At 48.8% G+C, this 24120-nt stretch overlaps 2 protein-coding genes across 3 annotated transcripts in view; both read left to right on the plus strand.

Annotated features, from left to right (window-relative positions):
- The first annotated feature begins 614 nt into the window (after positions 1-614).
- Positions 615-22645, plus strand: LOC125945142 (uncharacterized). The gene is made up of 3 exons (XM_049666717.1): positions 615-835; positions 21590-22282; positions 22343-22645. The coding sequence occupies exons 1-3, from the start codon at positions 615-617 to the stop codon at positions 22479-22481; spliced, it is 1053 nt and encodes a 350-aa protein (XP_049522674.1). The 3' UTR covers positions 22482-22645.
- Positions 713-24120, plus strand: part of LOC119451003 (elongation of very long chain fatty acids protein AAEL008004) — a 193300-nt gene continuing 169892 nt past the window's right edge. Inside the window, exon 1 of one of the 2 annotated variants that reach the window (XM_049666391.1) lies at positions 713-835. The gene's annotated coding sequence lies outside the window, so the exon portion shown is untranslated. Of the gene's footprint in view, positions 836-859; positions 1239-24120 lie in introns of those variants that run through there. The other variant, XM_037714441.2, reaches the window with a different exon arrangement.

Consider the following 24120-nt stretch of genomic DNA (forward strand, 5'->3'; position numbering starts at 1 on the left):
TAACCGAACGCTGCCTCCCAACCGCAGCCAGTTCTGTCTCACCGAAACTGTCGAATTTGGGTTCAGCAGATATGGTTGTGTCCAGCAAATACGCCCTTCGCATTAAAATGCAGGATTCAATCAATCCGTCTCGCCAGACATCAGCAAACATTTTTGGCAGCTCTCTCTGCTGTGGTTAACATCTTTTCATTGAATTAAAATCTAAATGTATCTGCGTCAATGAAGAAAGTAAATTTTCAGATGACCTATAAAAGTGGAGGGTCATTATAGTAGGCGTCACGTACTGGAAACGTTTGAGCAACACTGGGTTTCGGCGGCTGCAGGAGAGGGCACCACTACAGATGTAGCGTCTCTGTTTTTCGCCCAATTGCGCAATGAAACGACAATCGCTACATGAATGTCCTCAATGCCACACGTCTTAAGGCGCGTCATTACTTTAATAAACCGAATGGCTTTCTACAAGTGCTGGGTTATTCGATCAATGATGGACCATTATTGTCGATGGCTTGTGCCTAATTTTTCTTTTCTGTCAGATTCCGCAACAAGTTCCCAGGCCAAATGTACAGGTAGCACAGATAAGCGCTTGCTTTTTAGATGCAGCGAACAACGCCCTAATGACCCGACGAAAGAAGAGCCAATGTGAGAGCAGCAAGCGCTTTCCGTCAGGGCGCCCGCAGCAACGGCTTCCTGTCGGCGCCAAGAGTGGTGGCAAGCGGTGCGCCGACGTCGGGAATCCGGCCACGCTCTCTCTCGCCACCGCGGTGAAAGTGGCCGCCGAGCGCCAACCCACCACATCACAAGGCAGCCGGACGGCCAAGGGAAACCAACTTGACCGGTGAGTGGAGCGCTTTTTCCGGCGCGTCCCGGTGAACGCGCGCCTCTCGCTGTGCGCGCTAATGCAGGCTGCTCTCGTCGACGATCACTTGTGAACCCCTTGTCCTACAAAGAAGACACGACTCAATAGTTAATCCCAATATTTTGGCGGTACCGTGACTGGGCCACAATTCTTTATTTAGCCGCAACGCGGCGTCGCTTTCGGCAGCGATTGTTTTCTTTACACGAGAGCCGTCTTTCCCCTACAACGGAGGAATGCACATGGTTGTTGCGTGACGCGGTGTCGTGAATGTGAGTGGTGGTGCGCCCGACCTGGAAGACTACACCGGTGTGGCTGACGCGCGCACCAGCACGCCTGCTTTCTTTGCCGGGAATACGCAATTTGATGCTCTGCAAAACCATGGGTGAGTCATGAAACTTGACAGCTCACACGCGAGGGCACATTACCTGCATTACCTACCTCCATTCAGACCAATTTCAACCACAAAATTTATGGCTACTCAGCGCAGAACTCAAAGGTGCAGGGGCAAGGTGAGCGCTAACTTTGGGCTGTTTGTTTTGCTTACAAAGACTATGTATGCACTGTGCAGCTCACTTGAAACGCTTTGCGTCAGGCTCAAACGTCGCTCTTACACGACGCACCTCGCTTCTTGATACGAAACGCCTCGAATAATTCACCCCCGCTTCTACCCAGAGCCGATCATCTTGTCTAGTCGTGGCTTTGCAGATGTGCTCCCCTTTGAGACACCGCTCATGTTCCCGCGCACGACACCGTAATATCACACAATCTGGTTCCCTTTTGCACCAAGTGGCCATATCGTCTGAAATTGTTCAGTATGAAACATTCTGCTCAAGACGTGGCTATTTGCTCCCTTTTCTCGCAAACAATGACTTTACCGATTTCGCAGTGAAACGCGAAATCGCCGTTATACCGTTTACAATATCACCGACCCCAGGCGAAAAAATATTATGTTCTTTTATCCCGAAAAAAAAAACTAAAATAGGCCTCGTTAAAAATAAACTACCGACTTTAAGCGCATGCATGATCGCATCTCTTCGAGATATGCAATGGTGACATCATCTTTTTTTGTCGATTCCTGTTTTATACAAATAGGCGTGCAAAATTTTAACGTCAGACTTGTTTGTTTAATAACTGCACACCCATGCATAATACTTTTTGTTAACGGTATTTTAATGTTTTGCACGATCATTTGTTTTTCTTCCTTATGCTTAATTTCTTATCATAATTACCAAGAAATCAGACTGCTCTATTGTCCACTCTGCCAAGCTTATCCATCAAATCGGCCGTGTATGAATTCCAGCAAATACAGCCGCATTCGAGTCAACTTTGAACACGAGGTAATTGCAGCTTTTTTTTTTTAAACGTAACTGGCAATCGACTAAAATATCAGCGTAAGAATTCCAGCAACGCCACTGTCTTCTCTGTAATACGCTGTCCATTCCATTTCAAGTCAGACGTCATTCGAATACCCAGATATTCATACTTGTCACAATTATTTAAGGTAATAATACTCAAAGTATGGGCAAATGGCTGAGATGTTCAGTTCCTCGTAAAAGTGACGTTGACACATTTTCGAACACTGACATTTACCACTCATTGCACCTAACTTATCAGCCTGCAGTTATCTGATTTCTTGACCTATAAATTGTGAAATATTCGACAAATGCTCTAAACGAACGCGCTTCATTGGTTGCAACGTCACTTATAAAAAATAAAAATAAAATACCCAAGAAGGCCCTCCGGGGCACGCAGCTCACTAGAGAATATGCAAATAAATGACAGTCTATAACTGCTGTCTTGAGAAAAGATTGAGAAAAGGAAGCGATGAGACCTTCATGTAGTTTATAGGCAGTTTATCGGTTCCATAGCGACACCACAAGCGTTCACATTTTCACACCTTCAGCGCTGGTCCTGTGTAGTTTCTTCTTCATTCTTAGCCCTTACCATGAATCAACACCAACTCGCGACTATTCTCAGTATGAAATGCTTTTATTTAATCGAGAAAAAACGCAATCAATAGGTTAGTTTGAACCCATTACAAAGTCCAGAATGCAAATATATTCAGCAAACTGTGTTGAGCATGAAATGCCTTGATGGAAACCGTGTTGGCCAGGGCTCAAAAGATTGTGTTTTGCTAAAAGTGACATGATGAAAATGTTACGGGCCGTTCCTAAATCGTACACGTAATACTTCTTAAGGACAACGGTTTCTAGTGCTTAAGGGGGTCTTAACGCCACTTTTGTGAATCTATACAACACGTATCAACTTGCAATCGTGGATAAAGAAATTTTAAGTAAGCACTTTTGAATTTACCGAGAAAAAAAATGACCGACGATTACGATACTCCCTAATGAAAAATTCTCCGTACGTGTTTTCAATTGGCGTGTGGCGCGGTCCATCTATCTCGTGCGGCACGTCGCAAACGGCGGAGTGTGCTGCGACTGCCTCACACACGCGTGTGTGTCGCGTGGGCGCGATTCACAACAGCCACCGCCGACAGATGACGCGCGCTACTGTGGCGCCATCATCGTCGCCGCACTGCGCTTTTCTTCTCAACCTTTCGCCATACCCTCCTCCCCCGTTTTCGCTGGGCTCGCCGCAGGAAAGATATGCGCTCTAGAACGAAAGCTGTTTTTGAATAGCAGTTTGAGCAGCTTTTCGTGCCTGAATCTCATCCGGGTCACGTGCCGTCATCGGCTTTTTTACAGTAACATCATAATCATCAGCCTATTTTTATGTCCCCTGCAGGACGAAGGCCTCTTCTCCCTACGACCACCCCTGTCTTGCGCTAGCTCATTCCATCTTACGGCTGCAAATTTGCTAACATCATCACCCCACCTAGTTTTCGGCTGTCCTCAACTGCGCTTCCCTTCTCTTGGAAGGGAAGCGCAGTCACATTCTGTAACTCGAATGGTGCACCGGTTATCCATCCTACGCATTACATGGCCTACCCAACTCAATTTCTTCCTCTTAATGTCAATTAAAATATCGCCTATCCCCGTTTACACTCTGATCCACACGGCTCTCTTCCAGTCTCTTAACGTTAGGCCTAACATTTTTCGTTCCATCGCTCTTTGTGAGGTCCTTAACTTGTTCTAGAGATTATTTGCTAACCTCCAAGTTTCTGCCCCGTATGTTAGCAACGGTAGAATTCAATGATTGTACACTTCCTTCTTCAACGACAGTGGTAAGCTCCCAGTCAGGATTTGGCAATGCCTGTCCAATTTGGCACTCCATCCCAATTTTATTCTTCTGTAAAGTTCCTTCTCATGATCAGGGTCCTTTGTGAATAACTGACCTAGATAAACGTTCTCCTTTACGGACTCAAGAGGTGAGTCGCCCATAGTTCCGACCAAATATCACTTTGACCATTTGATTTATGTTAGTTGTGTTGTCCTGTGCGATGTCACAGAACGTTAAAAAACTGGGGCGGTATAAATTAATCCGGAGCCCTACACTATGGCGTCAGTCATAGTCTGACTCGCTTCGTGACGTTAGAACCTCACATTCCACAATCCTAGAGCCTGTTTATGTATTGCTGGGGAAAAAATATTTTTAAAAAATAGAAAGAAAACGCAGTGACGTTTAGGGGCTGTTATATCTAGTTAGTGCGTAAACAACCATGCAACAGAGCCACTAATATATTTGTGCGTCAACGTGTACTGGCTCTGTGTATTATGTAACACTAACGAGCCCAGCAGGTGGGCGTAGTAGCGCGCTCAGCCTGGCTACGGCCGCGCTGGAATAGAAAAACAAAATTGCCTGAGGTTTCACGAGCGAAAGGTCTGTTTGGCTTGGTTTTGCAAAGACTATGCACACAGTGTTTCATTAATGCACGCTTCCGCGCGTGGTAAGCATCTCCATAACGTGCTAATGTGGCCTCCATTTGCCAGCTTTGCTTGAAATTTCACAGCCTGCCGTCTAGCGATACAGAATGATTGGATTCAGCCGGTCGCTTGCGATGACGCACAGACCGGCCGGGATACTGAGCGACCCAGCGCCGGCGAGCCTAGTCACGCGGTACCGTAGCGGCCGAGCGAGCGCAGCTGCGACGCCGGCGGCTTATTGCGACGCGACGAATGTTTGTGCACGGCCGGACTCCCCCCTCCGCGCTCCCTTACGGCCTTTGTAATGATGGATGCTGCCGCCGCAACTCTGTGGTGGCGCTGTTAGCTCACCGTTGCCGCCTTCGCAAAACGCGTTCACAGATGCGCTCCGGCACCAGCAACATCTGTGCAACTCCGGCTGTCAGACGCAAGTTATCTCGAATTTTAAAGCCTAATCTTTATTTTTGGTGCCAGTAGTCAATACCATAGCCTCATACGATGTGGATGAAACAGCTTACAGCCTCTTCTTGTAGCCGCAAGCCTGTAGCAGACGACGCTCGAAAGATTAAACTGAGGGGAAGGTTAAGCCAACACCCATAACAATTGAATACACATGTCGTTACTTAGGGGAATTGATTATCTCAGTACATGCACTTCAATTTATAAGAGAGGTACAGATACTGCGAGGCTACAACAAAGACACAAATTTTACAGGTACAAACTATTTATTTCCTGATCAATACAGTGCACTCTTGTACATTTTGGTGCCAACAACCTTCACATCATGTACAATAAAGCCTAAAATAATTTCTGGATGGCTTATGCACAAAAGCAACTGGTTTTTCATTTTTTCGTTAGTCTTTGTGATTTACTGGAAGTAGTCAGACAAATTTGTCAGCAATCACACCAGCTGTGCGCCTTGTGTAACCATTGCCAACATCTGGGCAGTTCAAGATGCGCGATTGTTCAAGGTAGAGCGCAACGAGAAGTTGCAGCACTTCATGCACTTTTGTTCGCGGGAAGTGCTTCGCAGCCGTTTCAAAGAAAGCCACAATGTTGCCCAAAAGTGCCGAAAACATGCGATTTGGGTGAAGCGTATACACTTCGCCGGCAGTGTCAAGAGGTCAAATTTTTGAGCGTGATCATAACCTTTTGGCGAAAGGAAGCGCCAAATCCCAGACTCTCTGACTTCTGAGTAACAAGGTCGTTTACTGCCATAGACTTGGATCTGGTGACGGAGAAAAACAGCCTTTTTTTCACGTTTCTCGGAATCGGCAACGATCTTTTTGACGGCAATATAGTGTTTGTCGTCGTTGTACTGTTTCATCTTTTCTCAGTAGCCCCCCGCACTTCGAGCGCTGGTAGGCAATCTGAGCCCGAAGCCTTTTCATCATGACCAGATAGTGACTAGCTCGGTAAGCATTGTTACTGGTGGTTTGTGTTGAAGCACTTTGTGTCTCCTCGGTTACCTCCTGCCCCAAAATCTTCATGAGCAGGCAAAAGCGACTCTGCTTTTCGCTTTGATGAATTCCCAGGAGCTGGGGGGTCACGACATGTAGGGTCCTTAAGCGGTCTCTTTGCAGCTGGCACCATGTAGAACTGATAGAGTTCGAAGATGGTCGGTACAGCTCCCACAGGCAACTCCCACAGGCAACCGTATTCGGCATCCGGGAACATAATCACTCTCATTGAAGTGTTTGCTGCACACTACAGTTTACAGTTGATGAGGACTTGTCGTTTATGACGAGATTCTCACGGCAAATGTTTTTTCGCCACTTGGAGCACAGTTCCGCATCGCTAGGAAATTGGTGAAAGGAAACACCCGGCGTCTTCCTCTGTTGAGATTTGCAAAATGGCACACAACAGTACACCATGGCTGCAGTGATCGCATTTGAGGCAGGAGGAAAAAATGGCGCTTTCACGCTTGCAACGATCCCATGGAGAAAGCTCACACATTCAGCTGCGAAAGCTGGCACACAGTAGGTAGTACACGAGGGATCGGCGACATAGGCTTGCTGCTTCAGACGCCGCCGTCAAGCACAGAAGTGGTGGAGTAATTGCGCCCACAAAAGCAGACCAAGCAGACCACACTCATGTCGATGGTGGGCATCAGCGGGCAAGTCTGATGAACGTTGTGGGCACAAGAATCTCACCAGTCGGGACACCAGCACAGAATAAAGAACCAAATTGACAGCAGGTATTGAAGAAAATGGCAGCAGCAAAACCGAGCTCGCGCAAGTTTGTAAGGGTGTTAGGTGCACGCGCTACTGTGGCTACCCGCGCGACCCTTCGCTCCCACGGACACGGTTACACGGTGAGGTGGTAGCGACCTCTTGCGGCGAGCCATCGAGCTACTCGTCAGAAAAAAAATACATTGACTCCCGTCGCGTTGCAAAGGCCGTAAGGGAGCGCGGAGGAGAGTCGAGTCCTAAAACCCCTTGATGTTAGAAAGTAGCAACACGCTTTGATCTACGCCGCAACACCCTCGCCGGCGTGGTCAACCTCCTCTTTTTCTCCCCCTCTTTCGCGTTGGCAGCGCATCCGCCACGCTGAATGGCTGCGGCGCTCGAGACTACCCCGTCAGGTGACCCTGACGTCACGAAAACGGCGCGAAACTTGCTTTCGCGCGCCTTTAGTTTCTCCCGCTCGCCATGAGCAGTCCAAGTGGTGGTCGCCCTGCCGCTCCGAACGTAACGCATAACGCACCGAAGCAGGGCATTCGTGTCTGTTCGTGAGAACGCGATGCTTACTTCTGACGCATTATTTACAGCTATAGCTGGGGAAGAATTGCTACAAAGGATTGTGGACCTTAAGCGACAAAGTGTAAGAGTATGGTCGAAGATTATCATGCAGAATATGAAGGTAATGTTCAATAACGTGGTAAGCGAACTAGAGTTCATGATCGCCAGTCAGCATCACATGGAGGAAGCAAACCCAGAAGAGGCCCCGGCGAGCACGGATGTATTGGAGAAAGTGTGGTGGAAGTCACATGCTGTTTTTCGCAAAGGAGCACTGGGACGGGTACCCGAAACGTCAACGTTTCCATAGGAACCGCGCTCTTGGAGCTTTCGCTGCTGCTCTCGGTCTCTGAAATGTGAGATTTTTCCACCGGTGTCTTTCTCGCAGCACCTTTTGTTCGCGAGAAAAGCTGACTTTGGAGTGGGGTATGCAAGATTGAAACTTGTGTTTTGGGTCATTGAGTGTGAGTGTCGGCCAGCAACAGGTACAGTCAAGCAATCACGGCGCGGGTCTTCCTCAACGTGCTACGGAAAAACATAGGAGCGCGTCTGCTTCACTAAAACTGCTTCAGAAGTTTCGTAGGCTTTGTTTTGACGCGCGTCGGCAGCACACACTTCCGGCGGCTCGTAACCGCTCGTAACAATGCAACTTGAAAGTTCGCGCCCATCTGCTCCGGCGAGCTGCGAAACCCCTGATTGGAGGCGCAAAGGGAGATGGTACACTAACATAGCTGCACTTCCGGCTTCAAAAATGGGATGTCAGGGCCTCTCCTGTTTAGTTTGTTTCATGCAGCATCTAGAGTACATGCAGCATCTAGAGTCAGTGTAGGAGTACGTTGATCTAGGGAAATACTAGGCGTAACGTTAAGATGCAGGCAGAGAGTGGGGTGAATGAGAGAGCAAAACGGCGATAGCCGGTATTCTAGTTGACCGTGAGAAAAAATTCCGAGGACACCTAAGCATTTATTATGAGTTGTGATTGCGAAATCATTAATGTCCAATTTAAGTTATGAGCTCTTGGCATTCAACCGAGCGGGTCGAGATGCTTGTCGCGTTTACATTTGGCCTTACTGAGGCGCAGTTACGATGGAAGACTTTATTAACAGCGGAGCTGTTTAAGCCAGCTGTGATTTGTGGTGCGTAGCAAGAAAGAAAAGAAAAACTTTCTTGCCGAGGCGGGATTCGAACCCGCATGCCGCCGGTCCCAAGGCGAGCGTCGTAACCACTAGGCTATACAACCACTTTTTTTGTTTATTGCATGGAAATATTAGTAGTTATATGCGAAAATTAGTTGCGTTACATATACACATACATGAAAAACAAATTCACACAAGCTAGGCAGTCCAATGAAAGTTCAAAAATCGGGTAAACAAACACAAGCGTCCAGATACGAAATCTATTCCGGAACGGGGTCAAAGGTTGTAACCACACTCCGCACTTGAGCAGCCTCTTCTCGAAAGAGAGACCTTGTCGAGCGGGGTGGCTCGGCATGTCTGTCGATCATTGGCTTCTCCATAATGAATACAGTCCTAATAACATAAACAAATCATATGGTGCATTACTGATTGTCTTTTTGAAAGGAAGGAACCGGATACCGTAATGTGTTAGAGGAAATTCTTTTTTGATAGTTCTTTGTAAAATGTCCCAAAAATAAAATGCATCACGACAAAGAATAAAGCAATGTTCTATTGTCTCAGGTTGGCTGCACAGTCTACAATCTGTATTCCACGGTACATATAATCCTTTATCATGAAGCCATGTTTTAACTGGCAGGGTGGAAGTGTGCAGCTTAAAGAAAAATGTTTTCGCTGCTGGCGTTATACACATTCGACGAACACGGCAAAGAACATCTTGACCAAATAGAGACAGATATGGCTTTCGATACATAGGTGCAGGGAAAAGGTTATTTACAAATGCTATATTTAGCGATGTTCGATCAACGCTAAATAAATATTCTAACGTGAATCTGGCTTTTAAAAATGAGATAGTATCCACGAGTTCTTTTAGGAAGCCCCATAACGGCAGTTCTTGAGCAGAGTTTGTCGTGACAAAAAGAAAAGGGAGGTGTGACGCAAGACGTGTTCTATTAACTGCAAGGAGGAAAGGATGACGGACATTTTTAAGGTAAAATAATCGCATGACCAATTGTCTCACAAAAAATGCACAAGACTGACACCTCCCTTCTCAAGTGGAAGAAAAAGATTATCCCTTCTCATAGATTCCCATGATGACTGCCAAATAAAACATGCAAATGTTCTGTGGAATGCCTGAACATGGATGCGGGAGCAGTGCAAGACCTGCAGAACATAAAGAAGCTTAGAAGCAAGGAATATATTGCACGCCTTAGCTCTTGCGAAAATGGAGAAGTCGCCTCCCTGCCAGGTTGTCACCTTTCGACGGATTGTGGTTATCGCGGATGTCCAATGAGGTCCACTATTACGGAAGTTATCGAGAGGCACACCAAGATATCGCAGCGAAGACTGATTCCAATGAATATTCCAGGACACAGAGGGAGTTAGAGCCCACATGCCTAGCCAAAACCCCCTACTTTTATCAAAATTTACACTAGCTCCTGCCATTTCACAGAAACGCAAGGTAGTGCTTATTGTCTCAGTAATACTGGGCTTATCAATGCAAAATAAGGCAATGTCATCCGCATAAGCTAGAACTTTAATTTCTTCATCTGCATACCTGTATCCCTTAATGCTTGAGTTATAAAGCACGCTTAAGCAAAGAGGTTCCAAGTATATTGCGAAAAGTAAAGGCGAGAAAGGACAACCCTGACGGACGGATGACTGTACCTGTATTACACCTGAGAGGGTACGGTTCACAATTAACTTTGTAGTGCACCCTTTATAACAAAGTGCTATACCGTTATATAATGCATCACCTAACTGCAGATGTCGTAGTAATGGAACAAAAAACTGTGCTGAACCTTACCAAAGGCTTTGGCGAGGTCAATCTGAAGAAGAGCTACTTAATCCATGCTACCTTCTAAGCACTCAAGGACTGAACGTGCGCTATGAATATTTGTTTGTATAGAGCGTCCTCGAATTTCACATGTTTGATGGTCACCAACTAATTTAGCAATGACTGTCTGCAACCTATTTGTAAGTACTTTTGCAAATATTTTATTATCGACGTTACATAATGATATCGGCCTATATCCGTTTACACTCTTTAATATTTCATTATCAGTACTCTTTGGGATTAGGGTCGTATGGCCCTGATAGAAAGTCGGAGGAAGCTCACCATGTTTATAAGCGTCTTTGAAAACCTGCTCAAGAAAGGGACACAAGAATTCCTGAAATTTTACATAAAACTCGGCACTAAGGCCATCAGGGCCAGGCGTTTTCTTTTTCTGCAGAATTTCAACGGCAAGCTTAATTTCTTCTCGAGTTATTGGCTCGTCAACGCTGACTCGATCATCATCTTGTAATTGTGGCATAAGAGAAATAAATTGATCGGCTTTTTCTTCGTAACCCGGCTGATGCGTAACTGCAGTGAAAAGATTTTTATAGTGATCTTCAAATATGGTGATTATCTGCGACGTTTCTGTATATATGGAACCACCAGATTCAATTTGTAATAGTTGCTTTGAAAGCGCGTATCGCTTTTCATCACCAAGAGCCCTTTTTGTGGGCTCCTCATCTGTGAAACGAGTTGTGCGTGAACGCACCACTGCTCTTCTGTACGCTTCCGTCTCATATTTCTGTACCTCTGCTCGAACTGTATTTATCTCGTCGCTATACAACCCTGGCTCATGACTTTCGAAAGCGTGCAGCTTATGAAGTAGATTATAAAGGTGATGTTTTTCTGCATTTTTTCTTTGAGGCAGCTCACATGAAATAGCAATCGCTTCATTTTTTACTCTCTGTTTGAACATTTCCCATTGAGCAAACAGTGGGAGCTGTCGACATTGCGTTATCTCTGGAAATAATTCTTTCACTTTGTTTACAAATGTTTCCTCTCGTAAAAGTTCTGTGTTAAGTTTCCACAATTCCCAATTTGGAGTAAACTTGCGAAACTTTCTGGGACCCCATGAAACAGCCACTAAACAATGGTCTGTGAAAAATATAGGCTTCACGACGTAGCTGTGAATGTGAGACCAGAGATCCGTCGAAACATACACACGATCAAGTCGAGCATGAGAGACGCCTTGAAAGTGCGTGAACCACACGCAAGAAGGCGTGTAGGCTCCGACGTCTATTAGATTGTGGTCTTTCAGTAATTGCTGAAGCAAAGTTGCACTTGCATCATAACGCTTTGTTAGGTATGAGTGGTCTCTATGATCACAAACACAGTTAAAGTCTCCCAAAACTACTAAATCTCTGTCAGTGTCTAGGAACGGAGCAAGAGACAGAAAGAAAGCCTTCCTGTCGCTCACTTTAAGGGGAGCATAGACACAAATAAACCGCCAATTACGGTAACGAAAAGAGAGGTCACAACATAGAAAGCGGCCTTCCCCATCAACACGTAGCGACAATGAAGCGTGATTCAACTGCTTTCTAACAAAAAACATCCAGCGGAAGCACCACACGCTTGGCTAACACACACCTCATAATCTGGTTGAAAAATTTGCAGCGCAAGGTTAGCAACGGTAGCAGATGAAATCTTGGTCTCTTGCACTGCACCAACATCAATTTCATGCTAAGTACGTGCAGTAACTTCTGCTGACGCCTTATACTCCGCAGCCCACGCACGTTGAGTGTTGCTACACATAAGGGGAGGGTGAAGGCGGTAGCCATTTTTCTCACCTAAAGCTTTTGTTCTTCATCACCCTTGGCCACAGGTAAATCTGTGGTCTAGGCTATACAACCACGCCTGCCGAGCATGCATTTATGCGAACCATATTGTCACGCAGCAGTGACGCTGAAGTAAACACTCGTAAAACTGTGTATGACGAAACTGATTCTTTATTGGGCGAACCTGTGCCCACAAAAGCAAGCTACACTCGAAGCGAAACGAAAGCGGCAAATGCAGTCGGCGATCGTCCAAAATCGGATCAGCGGCGAAACGCGTCGGCTTTTATACCTGAGTCATCGAAGGTTCCAGATTTTCCCCTGGTGCCCAGCGTGTTTTCCAGAAAGTTCTAGACAATTCGCGTCGCTCATACAATCAGATTACATGAGCGTCGGTGACCACAGACGACGGATAGAAGCATCGATAACGTTCGAGAAGGTTCCAATGCAGGTGCGTCCTGCGCCGAGCGATAACGTTTAACATTTGTTAGTCGGTGGAAAGCGGCCACCGGTGAAAGATAAACATGTATACGTGTCAATGCCTTCACCTTAAGAAGCGTCGTCCCGATGCTACAAACACGAAAGCAAAAACAAAACCACGCGTACAGAAAGGAAGAAAAAAAAACAAGAACAAAGCAACAAAGGACCTAAGTTCGTCCGCGGGCGTAGAAATGCTTTAGACGCACCACGTGGATGACCTCAGGTCGTGCTCGGCGCCGCTGTGATTGCGAAATACCGTCTGGCACGACCTCATAGTCCGGTGCGCCAATACGTCGGATGATCTTATATGCTCCGAAATAGCGACGTAAGAGTTTCTCGCCGAGTCCTCGTCGGCGTATCGGAGTCCAGACCCAAACACAGTCGCCGGGCTGGTACTTGAAGTAGCGTCATCGAAGATTGTAGTGTCGGCAATCGGTCCTCTGCTGGTTCTTGATGCGCAGGCGGGCGAGCTGTCGACCTTCTTCGGCACGCTGCAAATAGGTGGCAAAGTCGAGATTTTCTTCATCGGTGAAGTCCGGTAGCATGGCGTCAAGCGTCGTTGCCGGGTTCCTTCCGTAGACAAGGTTGAACGGCGCCATGTGCTTCGTTTCTTGCACGGCCGTGTGGGATGCGAAGGTCACGTACGGAAGGACGCCATCCCACGTCTTGTGTTCGACGTGGACGTACATTGCCAGCATGTCGGCGATGGCCTTATTTAGGCACTCGGTGAAGCCATTCGTCTGCGGGTGGTAGGCGGTGGTCCGGCGATGGTTTGTCTGGATGTATCGCAGGATGGCTTGAGTTAGTTCTACCGCAATGGCCGTGCCTCTGTGGGTGATGAGGACTTCTGGGGCACCGTGACGCAGGAGGATGTTCTCAACGAAGAATCGGGCTACCTCGGCGGCACTGCCTTTGGGCAAGGCTTTTGTTTCGGCGTAGCGGGTGAGGTAGTCCGCAGAAACGACGATCCATTTATTCCCGGACGTTGACGTCGGAAAAGGTCCCAGTAAGTCCATCCCGATTATCTGGAACGGTCAGCGAGGTGGCTCGATCGGCTGTACAAGTCCAACTGGCCTTGTCGGCAGTGTTTTGCGTCGCTGACAGTCTCGGCATATCCTTACGTAATGAACGACGTCAAAAGAGAGGCGAGGCCAGTAGTATTTTTCTTGTATCCTCGCGAGCGTGAGAGTAACACCAAGGTGTCCGGCCGCTGGGTCGTCATAGAGAGCTTGCAGAACCTCTGGACGCAATGCTGAGGGTACCACGAGGAGGTAGTTGGCTCGGAGATGCGAGAAGTTCTTCTTTAGGAGAATGTCGTTTTGCAAGAAAAACGACGCGAATCCTCGCCTGAACACTTTCGGCACAATGACGGTCTTGCCTTCCAGGTAGTCTACAAGGCTCCTTAGTTCCGGGTCGGCTCGCTGTTGTTCGGCGAATTCGTCGGTACTGATGGGTCCCAAGAAAGTGTCGTCATCCTGGTCGTCCTGTGGCGGCGCTTCGACGGGGGCGCGAGACAAGCAGTCGGCGTCAGAGTACTTTCGCCCGGACTTGTAAACGACGGTGATGTCGAATGCTTGAAGTCTCGGACTCCATCGTGCGAGGCGACCTGAAGGATCCGTCAAGTTAGCTAGCCAACACAAGGCGTGGTGGTCGCTCATAACATTGAAGGGTCGCCCATAGAGGTAGGCGCGAAACGTTCATGTAGCCCAGATGATGGCGAGGCACTCCCTTTCTGTTGTGGAATAATTTGCTTCCGTCTTCGATAGCGAACCTCTAGCGTAACTTACAACCCTTTCTGGTCCATCAGTCCTCTGCACAAGCACGGCGCCGAGTCCTACACTGCTTACGTCGGTGTGGACGTCGGTATCGGCGTTTTCGTCGAAATGCGCAAGTATTGGCGGCTATTGCAGGCGTCGCTTCAGTTTTTCAAATGCTTCGACTTGTGGCGTCTCCCACTTGAACTCGACGTCGGCCTTCGTGAGGTACGTCATTGACTCGGCGATCCGTGAAAACTCCTTGACGAAGCACTTGTAATAGGCGCACAGTCCAAGAAATCTACGCACTGCCTTTTTGTCGGCGGGCGGAGGAAAGTCAGTGATGGCCGCCGTTTTCTGTGGATCAGCACACACTCCATACTTGTTGATGACGTGGCCCAAAAACAAGAGCTCCTCGTATGCGAAGCGGCACTTTTCTGGCTTCAACATAAGTTCCTTTAAGTTGTCTTTGTGAGCATGTAAGAGTTTGCTTATGTGATGGTTGTGGTGTGTGCGTGAGGTGGTGGGATCAATGAGGTGTCGTAATAGTTGCCACGTCCGCTTACTACCAAGGTGACCGTGCATGCTGTCGCATATTTGGCGCGCCAACTTCTCGCTCACGTGGAATGAGCTGATCCGAACTGAGGCGCCGCACACCGACCGCGCCGCCAGAGAGGGAAAAAGAAGAAAATCGTGATACGTCATCGAGGCGAGGCCCCGCCCCTGCACGGATTTGTTGTGAAAACAGTCGCACCCGAGTTCCCCGCGTCGCCGCAGCCGCTGTGTTTGATGATTTTCGTGCAGTGTGATGCCGGTTTTCGCTGTTTTGTGGAAGGAAAGCGAGTTTATTACGCCGACCACATCATTTGAGCCGATCTGAGAGAGGCACATGAGGCTGAAGTGGTCGCACGGTGTGTGGAAACCTCTGGCGTGACAGCGGGCCCGCACGAGCTTCTGATGAAAATCACCGATGTATTCTTGATACTCGTGCACTGCTGGATTGTCGGAAAAGCACAAGCACGTTTCTGCTGCTTTGATTCACTGGCGCAGATCCGGCGTTTCGAGCGTGCGAGACAGCGGCCGGCAAAGTTGGGTATGTCGCGCTGGCCTCGCCATGATTGCCCAAAACGTACAACCTGCTCACTATGGCACGTTTAACATGGCCCGCAGCAGTGCACCGACTTGCTCGATCAGCTTTTGCCGCATGTACATGCGCTTAATTATGCAGACGGCGGGCACTTTTCCATTGTTCTTGCCTTAACGCATTTTCGTTCCGCGAAGGCGCAAGCTCTGCATGCTCCTTACAGTCCTCCTAAAATCAAGTTTTACACTTTATCGCGAGCATGCACTACGAATCTGTGGCAAACCTTTCCCGGTACTTTTGCGTTCCTGTTATCTATTTTACATTCAAGATTTGCGCAACGTGACTGCTGCTTCGCTTAGCTGTAGTTATTGCAGTAGTTGACGCATTGTTTCTCTCGTAGAGAACAAAACGTTATATAAGAAATCGAAGGATCTGCTTCGTAGAATAAAAACACATTTGCACACCATGTGCAGGTATGGCTTGTGGTGCGTGGCCTGACCATGAATGATTACTCCTCGCTGTCTACGAACATGTCGCGTATGGGTGCTCTGTAAACCAATGAAATAAAAACAAATGCTTCTGTATAAATTAATGTTAAATCAGCTACTGCATGATGAATCTAATTTTCCATGTTATTCTATAATTGACGTATTGGGCATGTTATGTGTCCAAAACTGGGTTCGCCTCTGAACTGGCAATTTCCTTCAATCACTGATACGAGATACAATTGATTTGATAAGTACGCATTTTCAAATGAGCACCTACTAATTTGCAGTAGTTATGCGTGTAGCGTGTCCAGGCCGCAAGGAAGGCGTACCGCTATGCCACTCCATAGCTATTCTGCACGCTGGTGTGTACATGGTGTTTCCATAGAACGATTTACCGACGTTACCCGGGAGCACCTGAAACTCCGATTTTCGCTGATACACCATACGCGGTAGTTCCACCATAGAGAAACATACTACGTAAAGAGCGGACACTCCCGTAGGGCCTTGCGGCCCAGCTACTGCACTGCTACCAGCGCGACCAGCGGCTGGTCAGACCATCAATTTTGTCTTCCGAGATTCGGGACGCCTGGTTTGGCTCTGTTTTGGTTTCGGTTTTGACAGCAGTGCTTTTCAATATGATTTACCTAGCTGTTTAAGTGTTCAACTACGTTGTCTTTAGTGAAGCATCGGTGTTGTGTTTTTGGCATAAACAGGCGTATAAACTAGCAGATCGCGATCTTTTCACTAAACAAAAACAACCAAGGTTGTCGATGTACCATGCAAAACGGAATTTGCTCATGCGAACAGCATAAAATCATGCGGTCAGATATTTTGTTGTTGTTTTTGTTCTCACTTTTCTGCCGTTCTTCTGAATTACACACAACAGGAAGCAGTAGTGGCACAGTACAAAATGCTTTATTTTTCCTTGTTTACAAGCGGACTACCAAGATCCTATTAGACACAACTAATTTCAGTGCATATCCTTAAAATTGCAGGTAAAGAGCAGGCAGAACAACAAAAATGGTTTAGCAATGACAGCAACGCGTTATGTACAGCCCACGCTTACGAACCAGCCTCGGTGGGCGCCGAAGCATATATTGTATGCTACGCACGTAAAGATACACTCCATCAGCATCAATAAACATCTCTTTAACAATGTTGAACGCAAACAATTGCAAATTCTTAGTGCAGACAAAAGGATGCAACTTACCGCAGCAGCGAACCGGCGTGTTGAAAGCGCGGCGAGGTGGGCGTATCCAGCGGCACATAAACCGGAGCAGCCGGCGCAGCATCAACGTTTCTATGGAGACGGGACACCACAGAGGGGACGTCATAGAGCTGCTTCACTGGCCGTTCCCCGCGGCAGAGCTTTGGTTTCGGCGTAGCGCGTGAGATAGTCCGTGGCTACCATAATCCATCGGTGTCCCGTAGCAGAGGTTGGAAATGGGCCTAGCAGATCCATTCCGACTTGTGCAATTGGAGTTCTGGGTACTTCCATAGGACGAAGGAAGCCTGCTGGTTTGACGGCTGGCACTTTCCGCCGCTGGCAATCAAGGCATGTACGGACGTACTGTTGAACGGTCGCCGTCAATCTTGGCCAGTAATACTTTTGTCTCACTCTGCAGAGCGTTCGTGTGAAGCCCAAATGGCCGGATGTTGCTTCATCAAGGCATGCGTGCAATATTTCATTCCTGAGATATGGTGGGACGACGAGCAAGTAGGGGCTGCCGTTCGGAGAAAAGTTCACTTTATAGAGGACGTCGTCGCGTAAGCAAAACGATGGAAGTCCTCTTGCAGTACGTTTTGGCAGAGTAGAAGTGCGACCCTCCAGGAAGCTAATAATGGGCTCCAATTCTGGGTCTTCGCGTTGCTGCTGTGCAAGCGTAGTCGTGTTGACAACCGCAACAAACGCTGTAGCGTCGTCATCTTCTGTACTAGCTGGTTCGAATGGGGCACCCGGTATGGGTTTTGCCGTATGGGTCTCGCCGTTTCGTCTGTAATAATTCGATGTTTGGTCAGTGGCGTTTGGCCAACTTTGGACATCGAAGAGAAACAGTCGCGAAACTCATCAATAAGCTCGAGGAGTCTTTCTTTCTGTTTAGGTAGTAAACTTGGGCCGACATCAATGGATAGAGGCACGTTCGGCAGACCGGGGGAATCGTCTTGTTCAACAGTCATGCAGTCGGTAACCTCATTCAGCTCTTCCACGTACGCGACTGCCATACCTCTTGTAAGATGCCGGCGTTCAGGACTAAAGTTTGTTAGTAGGACGTCCGTCTGTCCGCGAGTAATGTCAACTACACCTCTTGCAACTGATACGCCATGACTAAACAGCAAACCAGGAATTTGTTCGGCGATCATGTTGGAGCACCTTGGCGAGTCGCATGTTACAGGCACTAGAGCGCTTGAGTGCGGAGGGATGCTTACATCGTGATCGAAGATACGTAAATGCTCACGTCGCTGATCCTCACAGGGTACGGCCGAATCTGCGTTCATCGAAAACCTGATCGACCTGTCCGGAATGTTCATAATAGCGCCGTATTCATGCAGGAAATCCATTCCCAATATCACGTCTCTGCAGCAATCCAGCAAGATAACGAAAGTGTCAACAACCGTCGAGCTACCGATGTCGACTCTGGCCATGAATTTGCCTGTTGGGGTTATCAATTGACCTCCCACCGTTCTTATGTGGGGACCAGTCCATGATGTTTTGACTTTATTAAGGCTATCGGAGATTATCTGGCTAGTTATCGAGAAATCGGCCCTGCAGTATCTGCTAACGCGGTTACTGGGTGTCAATCTATGAAAACAGCGACGTCGGCACTTACGACTTCCCTTAGGGTCGGCAGAGGCATATTGTCCGATTGCACATATAGCGTTGGGGGTGTTGAAGCATTGCGATGGTGGGCAACCTCCGCCCCAAAGGTCGCTCCTGTTTCCCCGACGAGGGCTGTTTACCCGACGAGGGCTAGGGGACCTGCCGCTCCTGACAACATCGGCGTAACTGCGACCTTGCGGCGAAGAGCTCGGTGCAGGTGACGGAGAGCGGGTTCGACGAGTGAATGGATGTCCTTGTGGAGCAACGTCGTCATTGTAGCGCCTGTTTGCGAAGTGAACTCGAGGAAAGGTGGGTGGAAAGCTCTGGTATCCGGGGTCACGATACGGGCAAAAACGGTAAACGTGGCCGGCTTCTCCACAATGAAAGCACAAAGGACGGCGGTCGACGGTGCGCCAGATTTCCGTCCTGCGAACAAATGGTCGACTTGTGGGCGTCCTCTGCGGCCAAGCTGCAGTTGCCTGCGGAGGGAAGTAGGCCGATGTTTCCACGGGTACACTAGATTGCGTGGTCAGTGGCTGCGCGTTGTACGGCGGGGATGGCGGCTCGTTGAAAGGACCAGCCATTGGTGATGAGTTGTAGGCTGCCGCTGGAGGAGGACGACGAACAGCCGATGCGTAGCTCAGAGACCGTTGGTCCGGTAGGGATTCGGGCAATGCGAATGCCTGCCTGATTTCTTGTCGCACAACCTCAGCTACAGAAGCCCCGACTGACTCCTGCGGGGTCACAAGAAGGTTGCGAATCTCTTCACGAACAACCTCCCGGATGAGCTCACGAAGCTCATTGCCGGCAGCCAGAGCAGAAACGTTGCTCGAGGCGTTGCTTGGGCGATCGAAGGGTCGGCAGCGTTCTTGCAGTGCTCGTTCGATGGACGTAGCTTCCGAGATGAATTCCGCAACGGTTGTCGGCGGGTTGCGAAGAAGACCGGCGAAAAGTTGTTCCTTGACGCCTCGCATCAGACGGCGGATTTTAGTTGCTTCCGGCATCTCTGGGTCAGCGCGGCGGAACAGGCGGGTCATGTCCTCCGCAAACATGGCGACGCTCTCATTCGGTTTCTGGATGCGTGACTCGATTAGTTGGTAGGCAGAATCACGACGATCGTTGTTTGCGAAGGTGGTGGAAAGCTGCTGTCGAAACTCATTCCAGGAAGTCAGTGTGGCTTCCCGGTTCTCGTACCACGTACGAGCGCTGTCCGCCAGAGTGAAGTAGACGCGTGAGAGTTTTTCTTCTGCAGTCCACCGATTCGCCTTGGCGACTCGCTCGTATTGCGCGAGCCAACTTCGATGTCCTCGTAAACATCACCGTGGAATGTCTCGGGAGTCTGAGGATGCTGCAGAGTCACCTGAGAGGGTCCTGCGGTTGCCATTTCGTTATGTAGAGGTCCGGTTAGTGGGGAGTTCTCCAAGAAGATTACCTCCGGGCTGAGGCCCCGCAGTCGGCGACTGTAGCGGTGGACAGGAGTGTCCACTGTGGGAACTGATTGCGGGTTTGAACTGGGCGTTGCACTCCGCACAGGAGTTGCGGGCATCAGGGAGTACCCAGCACCTCCACCAGTGTCGCAAGATGCGAAGAGCGGCACACAGAACGACGGTGGTGTGACAACAAACACAGGCTCTATATTCAAGGCCCAACAATAATTGTCCGCGCCAACTTTATCTTCTTCGAAGAGAGAGACGCTTGCGCTCGTGCCCCTTCCTTCATTGTCTTCTTTAGTCGTGACAATATGACGCGTCGATGCAGCCCGCTGGAGGCATGATAACCTGTCAATCTTTGAAGCGAAGTGGAAGCGCTTGTCACTACGCCATCTGGCGGGTGGTCAGACCCTCAATTGCTTGGCCGCGAAACGGCCCTTGTGGCCACTCTTTACGTAGTATGTTTCTCTATGGTTCCACGTTGTGCGCCACATGTATCCGATATAACAGCTTCAATCAAGGTAAGATTGAGTACCGCGGCGACATTCGCATCATTAACTGTATTACCACGCCGGCTATCACCCGAAACTGCACTGCATGTTGCAACACGCATACGCTGGACGTTATCACGATGGCAGTAAGAACCTCAACGCAAACTTCCTGAAGTTTGCTGTAGCGCTTTACTGCAAACGTGTACAAGCAACAGGATCGCGTTCTTTTCACACAAACAACAAACCGATGCTCGCCCGAAAAAAAAAAGAACTTTCTCGAGCAAGATGTTGAGAACACAGCTATTGTCGTCGTCGCAGTTTTGTTGTGATAATATTCGCAAGCCATGTGGATCTTCGGCGCCGCAAAACTGCAAAACACAGCATAATTCCACGGCCGTGCGGAGTGTCGTAGCTCCATCGTTGTAGAAGCGCACCCGATCGCAGTATGAAGGCTAGGGACGGAGCGTCTGTTGCGACGCTCCAACCTCCGTGGGACGTTTCCGGCGCTCGCCGCTAGGTGTCGCATGAGTTGCAGGAGTCGCGAATAGCCCCGGAATTCGACCGGTCCGTTAGTTCTTTGCAGGCCAATTATGTCTGGTCGGGAGGCGATGTGGGTGATGTAGAGCTGCAGGTTGCTCCGCTTATTGTGGTACCCCCTCTAATGACATGGCCATGCTCTAATTTGCTGGCGGGGCGCCATTTTGGAGTACAGGTGCGGGCGGTTGATTTTGTTGAGGGAGGTTGAAGAGGGAATAGGAGACGGGCTTCGACAGTCGCGAGGCGGTCCGTAATTTGTTGGAGAATCTCGTAGATATTTAGTGTGGTTTTGCTTCGAAAGCGGCTAGTCTGGCGTCGAATGCTGCAAACATGCGCCTTTCCAGCGCGTTCAGTTTGATGTTTGGTTTTGGAGTGAGACTCCTACTCATCAAGACTGCCCTGCAGAACCCAGAGCTCGCGTCCTTTGTCGACGTGGCGCAGTATCCCAGATCAAACTCGTACGCGGCAACGGTGGTTGATCCCCAAGGCAAAATCCTGAATGCAGCGTCCATCCAACACTCGACGGCGTCCGTCGCAGAGCAAGTCGCAGTGGCGCTGGCTCTGTGCGATCCTGGGCGCACCCAGATCTTCACGGACTCCAGGTCGGCGGCGATGGCCTTTCTCGCCGGCTCGGTCTCGGCCGAGGCTGCGGCGGTGCTTAGGACCCGCAAGCCAGGCACGGTCCGTCACGTCATCACTTGGTTCCCGGCTCACATGGGCCGGAACGTCTCTCCCGGATCGATCAACCCCGATGAGCTGGCCCATGACCAGGCGCGAGGTCTCGTCAACCGCGCCGGTCTGAGGGGCCCGGTTTCGCAGGGGATCGAACGGACCACGGACCCGCTGCTTACTTTCCACGACATCACGGCTCACTACCAGCTGGGAGGCAGGCAGTTCCCGGCTCCTCACCCGAAGCTCGGCAGACCTCAGGCCTCGGTGTTGAGAATGCTGCAGACGGGCTCATTTCCGTCTCGATCCAGGCTGAGCCACTACGCTCCGGGTGTGGATCCCCGTTGCCCCGACTGCGGCGAGGAAAGGTCCACCTTTAATCACATGCTGTGGCAATGTTCAGCATTGCACCACTCGCCTTTCAACAGGCAAGAAGACTGGGAAGAAGCCGTCAAGAGCGACGACCTTCAAGTCCAGCTTCGGGCTGTCCAAAGGGCCTGCGAAAGGGCTGAAGATCACGGTCTTCCGCCCCCGGTGCAGGTGCGGCTCGCGACTACGACAAAGTAGTCCCTTAGGATAAAATAAAGTTTCGTGTCTGTTTGTCTGTCTGTCTGTCCTCCTCCGGAGTAGTATCTGTGGAGCGTTTTAGCCCCTGATAATCTCTGGTCCCCTGATTTTATGAAATATAAGTATAGAAAATTTGGGGAAACCCGTTCCTACTGGTATGCAATAACGAGTTTACAGCCAATGAAAAATAAAAAATGAAGGGTATGAAAAATTACCTAAATCGCACATTTGCGAATTAAAATTCAATTGGAAAAATAAAAAGTAGGCACGCTAACTCTTAATGTCCTAAGGTTTGGTCAGCGAGGGCAGAAGGTCTCCGCGTAGAGAGTTTAATGAGAATGTGTTATGATGGTTTGGAAGATGTGTGTCATTGCCAGGTAGCAAGTGCGCCGATGAAAAGTCAAGATGACGACGTCAGGGTTAATTCTGATGCATGTAAACGAAGACAAGACCACAGATGGAATCGGAGCGAGGGAGGAAAATCTGAAAAAAAGCTAAAATAAAAGGTGTTGGCCAAAGAACGGCAAACAATTGATAACTTTCAGAAAGCGTTCGAGCTGGACGCGGTCACCTAAGCCAGCTTGATTATGCAAGTTCCAGAAAATTGTTGGATCCGACTCCAAGATAGCGGCGGACAGGCTCATTCAGGCGATGAATGATCGAAACCAAGGACTGGACATAGATCAATCGAAGTACATTGTAAAAATTACGCTCACTGAACGCAATGGCAACACGTCTCATGTGGTTGAATTGTGCCCTGCTAATTTCCATGAGATCATGAAGAGAAGCCGAGGGTAGTCGAGGACCTGCACGTGTCCCTCTAGACGCACATTGCGGCGTCGCTTTTGCCAGGATGCTTACAAGGCGATCTGCACAAAATTGCTCAGACGTTCGCATGGGCGACGCGGCCGTGAGTTGTGCCGGGGATCCAGAGGGCTTGGCGAGCATCGCTGTCCCGCATTGGTCGAGAGGGCACAATTTTTTTTTCTATTATTTTCGCAATCTCTTTCAACAGGTGTCATTCCAGATGACTGGAAAGTGGGAAAGATCGTTCCCATCTTCAAATCCGGTAACAAAAACTCACCTCTGAACTACCGACCAATTTCCTTGACTGGCGTACCTTGTAAACTCATGGAACACGTCATTGACTCTCACATCATGAATTTCCTTGACTCTCATACTTCTTTCATCATTCTGAAGACGAAACTCAGCTTGTCATCTTTGTTCATGACCTTCATGCTAACCTTGATGTTAACGTACAAACCGACTTTTTATTTCTTGACTTCGTGAGAGCCTTTGATAAAGTACCCCACAAACGCCTAATTTTAAAATTATCCTTCATAAACTTGCAGCCGATTGTAGGAAATTCGATTAAGGAATTCTTGACTAACCGTTCACAAGTAGTGTTTACAAATAACAAATTATGCAGCCCACTACCAGTGTCATCGGGGGTGCCTCAAGGCTCTGTCCTCGGTCCTCTTCTGTTCCTAATATACATTAACGACCTACCTTCGCATGTATCTTCTAATATCCGCACGTTTGCTGACGACTGCGTCATTTACCGAACCGTTACTAGCCCATCTAACCAAATGATTCTACCACAATATCTCGACCACATAGTACAATGGTGTGATGACTG

Source organism: Dermacentor silvarum, chromosome 4 (assembly GCF_013339745.2).
Source record: "Dermacentor silvarum isolate Dsil-2018 chromosome 4, BIME_Dsil_1.4, whole genome shotgun sequence".
Taxonomy (NCBI): Eukaryota; Metazoa; Arthropoda; class Arachnida; order Ixodida; family Ixodidae; genus Dermacentor; species Dermacentor silvarum.